The sequence below is a fragment of the Micropterus dolomieu genome, linkage group LG12 (genome assembly GCF_021292245.1).
Source record: "Micropterus dolomieu isolate WLL.071019.BEF.003 ecotype Adirondacks linkage group LG12, ASM2129224v1, whole genome shotgun sequence".
Classification (NCBI taxonomy): domain Eukaryota; kingdom Metazoa; phylum Chordata; class Actinopteri; order Centrarchiformes; family Centrarchidae; genus Micropterus; species Micropterus dolomieu.
This window is the reverse complement of record NC_060161.1, coordinates 14,041,070-14,050,098: the sequence shown is the minus strand read 5'-3', so window position 1 is coordinate 14,050,098 and position 9,029 is coordinate 14,041,070. Positions and strand designations below refer to the sequence as shown.

The 9,029-nt window shown below is 37.4% G+C and overlaps 1 protein-coding gene across 1 annotated transcript in view; it reads left to right on the top strand.

Annotated features, from left to right (window-relative positions):
* Positions 1-6: 6 nt before the first annotated feature.
* The window catches only part of LOC123981034, a 55,713-nt gene continuing 46,690 nt past the window's right edge, over positions 7-9,029 (top strand). Inside the window, exons 1-4 of the mRNA XM_046065639.1 lie at positions 7-79; positions 175-274; positions 848-1,083; positions 6,558-6,818. Coding sequence (XP_045921595.1) covers positions 954-1,083; positions 6,558-6,818 — 391 coding nt within the window. The 5' untranslated portion in view covers positions 7-79; positions 175-274; positions 848-953. The remainder of the gene's footprint in view (positions 80-174; positions 275-847; positions 1,084-6,557; positions 6,819-9,029) is intronic.

Sequence of the window (9,029 nt, the reverse complement as noted above, 5' to 3'; positions counted from 1 at the left end):
TATTTCTATTACTATGGCTACAGTGGAACATGGGTGGACGTTAATTGCAACGACCTGTTCTACTCTGTGTGCTACAACGGTGAGTTTTCTTATAGCGTAAGAATTAACAAAGGGCTATATGGAACTTATGCATAGCACATTGTTAATAAATTCTCTTCATCAATATATTTCCAGGTTCAGTAAATGGAACATCATCCTTTGTAAAAGTCGACACACCTTTTAATTGGACTGAAGCTCAGAGATACTGCAGGGAGAATTATGTCGATCTAGCCAGGTACAGTGTGCACTGATGAAGACTCCAACACATACAATAGTTCAGTACTGAACCAACTACTTAACAACTACTATCTGTTCTGTTGATTCGGCTTATTTAGTATTGTGACAATTGATTGAATCCTAAATAGATTATAAAATCTGTCCAACTGTTTTATTTGAGCCTTTTTGTTATTTGAATCGTTCCCTTCCTGATTCTCTTTATTTAATATTATTATTATTTATTCATTCATTTGCTTGTAAGATAGATATTTTTCATCCTTAGTTTTATGACTGTAATGCACTTGGAGCTGAGTCACGTAGTATGTATAGTATTACTGATAGTACCGATAATTGACCTTAATTGTAAGATGATGTTTCACTGATTTTAGGTTTGTTAATTAACAGCTACATTGTTAAAGTGGCTGAACACGTTATCAAATCCTTAAATAATCACCTAAGCTTCAATATTATATTTCCCAACAATCACTAACAATGCACTGCAGTGTCTAATTTTCTTTTATCTGTTATGTTTTACCTCTTCAGTTCTACTCAACTCACCCTTGATGTGTATATGCTGCTGTTTCTCTTGCAGTATACGAAATCAGGCAGAAAATGACATCATCACAAAGCTGACAGCTGGTGACGATGTGTGGATCGGTCTGCACCGGGAACGACTGTGGTCTGATGGGAGCCCCTCTATGTTTCAACACTGGGCCGTTGGGCAACCAGACAGGCCAGAGCAGTGTGCCACCACAATGTTCAGTTACTCAGGACTGTGGTCAGATGATAGGTGCTCCCTCACTTTACCGTTCATCTGTTATTCAACAAGTAATGCATTTTATTTCTACTTACATAATGTATTACAGTTTTTCTCGATAGCTTAAATACATTTCTCAAATTTTGCCACTTTTTCTCAAAACTCTAAATACAAATTCAAAACTTCTCACCCAATTACCCAAACATCTTTCAAAACATTTTCAGGTCAAAATTAAGCTTTCCACTCAAAACCATTCAATCTTGCTGAAAAACCAAACTTTGCCCTCAGACACAACAGAAGCCCTCAGAAAAACACACACACATTATAACACAGTCTTACACTGGTGAGATGAATTCAAAACAATACTTCAAAAACTGGTGATTAGTAATGTTGCTTTTGGATCTCCCCCTCAAAAACACAACAAAAGAAATAACAAATGTAAACATTTGCACATTTTTTACTCCTTAGTGTACTGTACAGTCCAACACACTAAACAATTCTGCCCCAGCGTCCAGTCTTTGGTCTGGGACAGGCCAGAGATTCTTGTTCTACACCTCCTTCTCCTCTCCCTACTCCTCTTCCCTCTACCTCCTCCACCTTCTTCTCCACCTCCTCCTCCGCCCTCCTCCTACTCCTCATCTTATTCCTATCCCATCTCCTCCTCCAACTCCTACTGTTCCTCTTCATTCACCTCTTACTCCTCTCCATACTGCTCTTCCTCCTCATCTTACTCCTTCTCCTCCCTGGTGTCCTAAACCTCTTCCTTCAGATTTCTCTGGGTCCATTGTTCCAAAACTGGATGAACTGACTCCGGCCCTTTTAACTGTCTATTGAAGCTTCTGATTGTTGTGTTATCAGTTTTGACTGTTTGTGTTTCCACCTGGGTAGCTGTGTGCTAATTGAGCTCAACCTGTGCTGATTGAGTGAACAATATTGAATGTCAATGTTTACTCAATGACCACATGGTGTAGGAAATGAGAAATGTAGGGATTTGTGCGTAGAGTTTTGAGAAATGGGTTTGCTTTCTGAAAAATGGAGTTATGGTTTTGAAACTTTAGTTCAATAGCCTGGACCCTTCATTAAGCCACGCCCCGAATACACAGCTGGCCAATCACAGCGCAGTATAGGACTCGCTCTATCTGGGGTCCGACACTTTCATGGATGCGCTCCATTGACTCAAATGCAAAAATAGTCATTTTCTAGCTTTTTTTGGCTGTATTTTTCTAAGACAGGGTCAAACGCTGTTCCTGGGGCACTTGTAATAGTTGCAGTCGCTACCAAGAGAGGTTGAAAGGAGAAGTACGATTTATTCTCTTTCCAAAACCTAAAATAAATCCTGAAAAATGTCAGCTGTGGATAGTTCCTAATGTAATGTTAGTTAGCTAACGCTAGCTAACTTCCTACTGAATGTAAGTTAATAAAGCCCTGCTGTTCTGCTTTTTAATGATAGTAATAATGAATAGAGACCTGCTTTACAGTAACAGTGTTGATCGTTCATGTCGTTGTCTTTTGTCTCAATCGTCCGGGGATACTTGCAGGCTTTAGCTGCTATCTTTCATTTTTTTCACGTCCGTTTGAGTTGAGACGACAGCCTGAATACAACCTTCTAATGTATAATGCAACTGCAAAAGTGTTTTTCCAACAAATTTGACAATATTTCTCCAGGGAGTGCAGTAGTAGACAGTGGCAGCGCCAACAGTTTGTCGGACTTAGCAACAGTAACTAAGGGGGGCGGGGCTTAGCGAAGGGTCAATTGAAAAAAACTGTAATTGTTGTATTAAGGCAGTATCCGTTATATATTAGCAATGATATATTAAACTTTAAAGATAAGTTTCACACTGAATTTAGATTTGTGTACCTTGGCAAGTCTGTTTGTCTGCGGTTTTTACTGTTCTTCTGCTAAATGTTTTTCAGAAAGTTATATACAGCAGATGAACCTGTGGAAATCTAGTGATTGTGTTGAAAGCATGCTGTTTGCCATTTATAAAAAAATGTTTCAGAACAAGAAAAACAACAAATACCATAAACATTTGCATTAGAACAAACTAAAACCATTCATAGATTACTTAAATGTGTCTCATCAGTATGTAGTGGGACAACTGTGTGGATTTGTGCATTTTATATTAAATAAGTTTGGAGCTACTCCAAATTCCTCTTTTCCTCTCCCAGAGAGGAGCAGGGGGGTTAAAGATCAACTTCAACAGACTGCTAAAGAGACCCCAACAGAAAGGGGGTGGAAAAGTTGCTTTCTCTAAGTGCTATCCCTGAGCAGCCTGATTAGAAAACTGGCACCTTTTTTATTCCGAAGCTGATAACGTGGTGCCTGACCAGCGATTAGCATTTCCCTGAACAGCCTAAAACTGTAACCGTGGCAACTGATCTTGCTCTGTGTTTCATTACCCCATCAAAGGGATACCCCCTTTTTACGCCTACGTGTGGCATAATCCAGGACAGCCGAACAAGGACTGCAGTCTCCAAACACCCAATGCAAATGTTGCTATCTGTTGTTGATATTATTGCTGAAAAGAATCTAAATAAGTTACTTTTGCTTTTCCTTTAGAAATTATGATAAAGAAATGTCATACTATACTCTATTAATTATCCAGCTTGAATTTAAGGCTGAATTCCCCAGTTCCGAAGGAAAGATTGTTTTGGGTTAATCTAAGCTTTCCTCATGTAACCTGAGATCCCCCAAGTGGACAAAATAAGTATTACATACCATCGTCGGAAATGCCGTATAAATGTCACCCACTTATCCTGACCAATAATGTGACAATTGTTTCCTGTTACCAAATGCTTAACTTAGAACGGTACAACCGTTTGACCATTGAGGTTTGATTGTGGAAAATATTTGATTATAATGCGCGCAAATAGATTTCTTTTCTTTTAGACATTAAAGTTTAGAAAGGCAGTCCCTCGGGAAACCTGAAACGCCCCCTGGGGGAACCACGCCCCAGGCAACAAAAGAGCGACACACGACGTCGCTCTCTCTCTCTCGGCTCCTCCCCTCGTGCTCTGGTTTTCCGCCCTGCTCTCTGGACGCTTCCGCCGTGCTTCGCCAGGCAACGCCCTAAGAGTTCGGCCAGCCCTTTGTTCGCTTGAAGCTACACTTGCGAAGTGCCGCAACATCAATCTGCCCCTCAGTTTGTTTTATTTTCTTTCTTTCTTTTGTTTTGTTAAAGTTATCAGTCCGTTAAGTTACACTGGTCTAATTCAGGAATGACCAAGTTCCCTTTTAAGCTTTTTAGTCCAGCCAACTTCAGTGAGGTCAGACCAAGCCACGTGGTCTCGCCAGCGGCAACGAAGGAAACCTGAAAACAGCCAAATTGCCAGACACGGAGAACCCCGGAGAATCCCTAGCAAAAAGCCAGGATCAGGAAGCTAGCGTGGGACCCGTGCAAAAGGCCAAAGCAGGCCGTCGACAAGCAGTAAGACCCAACAAACATTCTGTGGTCAGGGATGTCCCATAATGTTAATATTGCCTTGTAACTCCTAAACTCATAGCTTACATTCATTAGTTCTCCTCTGCCGTATGAGTCAAATGCTTCCCACAATCGAACCTCCATTTCTCATTGTTCAGCCATTGTTTATTGCCCTGATATATTTAACCACCCTTTTACATCGATTTAGTTAGTTAATAAATTCACTGTAATCAAGGAAATGTGTGTGTTGCCTATTTCCACGTCCCTGCCAAGAGAATTGACCCTTTAGATATGAGACTGACTGATTGATTTAAGATAATTTAGTGATTATTAACTAACTGATCAATAGTAATAATTGTATAATTATTAAAAGCTACCTAGAGGTCCGGAGACTCTAGGATAATAACAACTCCGGTGGTGCCCCGAAACGAGAGATTGATATTTTCTGAATATTAAAATTCATAATTGGGATTTAATTCTCATAAATTTATTAAAATTCATAGCTAAGTTTTAGAAATGCTACAAGTATGTGTAAGTATGCAGTAGATTGAACCTTCTGTACAATAGTAAAGTAATCAACTGATTTACAGGTGGTGGTGGTGGGTCATCGTTGGGAATAGCAATTGTGTCAACATGATGCACCAAAATACATTATATGTGTTGCATCAAACAGCTGATGAATTTAAATCTTGTCCATGTGACTGTGTAAAACTAAACTGTATTTTGCTAATGTCCTGCTTCTTTACTTCAAATCAAGTCCTGTATTCGCCAACATATTACAGTTTTTCTCAATTGCTTTTGGTACAATCATCGAATGACTATTAGACTTTTTCAAACTATAAAACTATTTATATGAACATTAGGTCAGTTGTTCACATGACGATAGTCATTTATGACTGCTTTAGCACAAATTGCACTGAGTAAGCCTTGCAGAGATAATACTACAAAAACTTTCCATTTGTTAGCTATTGAATCATATTTCCCTCAAATGCAATTATACACATGTTCATTGTGTAAATCCCTACATGCTAAATAGAGTGACCAACAATCACAATAACTTGTCACACATATATTAGATACATAATAGTTACGTGGTATTGTTGTAAAGTTGTCAGATGGATAGACTTAGGCCAGATGGGGAACAATTCAGTTTCCTCACAAATTAGAGCAACCCAACGCAACTGCTGTCCAATTTAGCTCACAGGCGAAACTCATAACCAATCAGTTCTCAAACACATTTATACTGCAAGGGTAAGACTCAGCTGTGGAATATGGAGCATGCAGGAGACAGACAGGGGCAAAAGTCCATCCAAGGACGGGCATTAGTGTGGGGTGGCATGGTGAGGGGGAGAGGAAGAGCTAGAGTGTGCAAAGAGGATGAGGAAGAGTCAAAATATCTTGAGAGATCCAGGCAACAGTTACAGACCATGTAATCAACCTTGGCCTGAGTATGACAGAGGTTGATCGGAGAGTGCAGCCTAATCTGGGCCGGTCCACAGTGTTGTCAAAAAGTTTTGTTGAAAGTATAGTGTGTGCAATGGCTGACATCAATACTATGCAGCTGCCTAAATGTACAACGTTATTAATTGGACAATATTACATAGTGGGTAACTATCACACTTTCGGAGTACACTGTCATTTGACAAGATATCTTTGTATTTTTACTGTCTTGGTCCGAGCAATGATAAAGGAAGCTTTTGTTTTGCTCTCAATGATTTAGTCATTGATGGCTTTATTTACATTTGAAACATGAGTTAATTCTTTTGATTGAGTCATCACCTTTTGCAGGTCACATGGAGTGGTGTGCTGAATGTACCACGTGATGTTGGTATTTCCCCATAGTTGTCAAACTTTAAGTCCTATGAGTTTTTTATTCTTCATTTATTCTTCATTATATACAGTATGTCCTATGAAACGAAGGCTGTGATGTGGTTAGGTATAAAATGTGACATTCTTGTTAATACAAACGTGTCTTAAATAATTGTTTCTCTCATAGCCACCATTAGGTTTTGTTAACAAAAAATACAAAGTTGATCAACCTTAACAGCCAGATGGAGCATGAATAAATATTCAACTAAAGTTGTTTGGTGATAAATTCATTCCCTTCTCTTCTTCTCTCTCAGCTCCTCCAAACGCAGAAGACTTCAGACCAATAAGACAAGATGAGACCAGTATCACTCTGCAGTGGAATAAAGTGAACAACAGCATCAGCTTCATTCTCCAGTCTAATGGTGCAGAGATCAGCATCCCTGCACCAAATAATTATTATGGACCAGTAACTCACAGAGTCCCATTTCTCACTGCTGCAACTGAATACACATTCACTCTCTTCTCTGTGTTTGAGAACGTCAGAAGCAGTGGAGTAAACATTACTGCAGTTACCGGTAATATATGTCACTTTATTTCTATGCTCTGTATCTGCTTAGCGAGCCATCATCTGCTTTTCAGAGCACCAGTGTAAAACTAAGACGTATCTACTGGGTATAATATTCATTAAAGGAATGTGCTACTCCACAACATGGACTTTATTGCATGTTAATTTAACTCAGCATTGTTTTGGCCAACACTGTAAAATAATTTTTTACATTAAGAATAATTTATTTTTAAACTTTTGGTGCATTGTAATTATTCATTTATAGTGGAGTACATCACTGTTGTCATTTAACATGTGATGGATATGACTACAGAATGTGACATCTGGATCCAGAAAAAAACATTCATACTAGTAATACAAAGAATATTTTCACTTGATTAGTTTGTATTTATGTAGTGATACATATTTAACTTTAACTTTGTCAATTTTACTGACACTGTTTAACTGCTCTATTTGTCTCTCTCAGCTCCTCCAAACGCAAAACAATTCAGACCAATAGGACAAAATGAGACCAGTATCACTCTGCAGTGGAACAAAGTGAACAACAGCGTCAGCTTTATTCTCCAGTTTAATGATGCAGAGATCTACATCGCTGCACCATACGGAGATGGACCAGTAACTTACACAGTCTCATCTCTCACTGCTAGAACTAGATACACATTCACTCTCTACTCTGTGTTTGAGAACATCTTAAGCAGTGGAGTGAGCGTTACTGCAGCCACTGGTAAGACTTCATTAATGTGTATTTAACCAGGCATAACATTTTCTTTTTGCAGCTTGGAAAGCTACTGAACATTTAGTAGTACTTACCAGCAGTAATAGTATTTTGCTTTTTCCACCTGAAAGTTTTTCTTATTCCTTGTTCATGTTAAGTTAACTTGATGTTGTCTTTTCTTGTTACATTACATAAAGTTACCTTGTCATTCCTTGTTATTATTTTTAATTATTTGCATAAAATAAAAATGTTTTATTTTAAAAGTTATGATATATCATGCCACTGAAGAGATTTTAACAAATCATCAGTTAATTTTAAAATATTGTCTTTCCATGTAAACAAACAACATCTTTCCAAAAAACCTCTGACTCTTTGTCCTACAACCAAAGGCCCTAGTAAGTATTTGCATTTGTTAAATTCATTACATGTCTGAGCCTTTGCCTTGAGTGACCATTTCATAAATGTATTAGCTTGATTGTAATTGTAATCATTATCGCAACTGTATTATTTTTATCTTATGTTTCTTCTATTTGTTTTTCATTTTTTACTGTGTTTGGATCTGCTTTAACTGTTGCTAAAACAGAAATTAGTTAGTTTTTCCTAATATTTATATAAAACCAGAGAATAAATTATTGAAAACCCTACTTTACAGTTCTATAAATACATACAATTTAAATATGATTTTACTCGTTTTCAAATTAGTATTGTGTGCAGAAAATACATGTGACATGAATTATATATATTGTATATATTGAATGTAATAACTAAAAGTATAAGGTCATGCAAAAGTATTTATTGTAATTATACTACAAATGATGTTGAATACTTAATGTTAATGGAAACCATTACCATGTGTATTATTTTATAACACATATTTATGTCAACAGATTATGTTCTTGCCACGAACGTGGATTTGGAGTCATTGACTTATCTGTCAGACTCGGAGTTGCAGAGTCTGTTGCAGGATGGGTCTCCACTAACTGCTGTTAGTTTGTTTTTCATTGTCATGACTACTTTGTATTCAATTTTAATTCAAATGATCAACAAATTATTTTATTCAGTATTAACGTTGTTTTTTTTCTGTTGTGGGTGTGTGTGGCTTTTTTAAAATCTAGCTCTTCAAACAATACGGACTGTCACCACAGTTTTCTATGAAAGTTTTGAGACGTGAGCTCAGAAAAGACAAGATGAACTGAAGAAGAATGGATCTGCAATGCAACATTTTGGAACTTTTTTCACACTAATTTGACTTTTCACAGTTTGAATTGCTTTCCTCGAAGCGAATGAAAAAAACTGATGATAGGAAAGACTTGTCATCAGATTCCAGTGAAATGTAGTTTGACCTCATTATTCTGCTTTGTATTTACTTATACTAGTACTACTTAATACTTCTACTGCTATGAGGATATGTTTGTTGTGTGTATTGCTACTATTGCTTCTTTTGCTTAAAGAAATGTTTTAAGACATATAAAAACATTCTTCCAACTTGTGAGATGTGTGAATTTC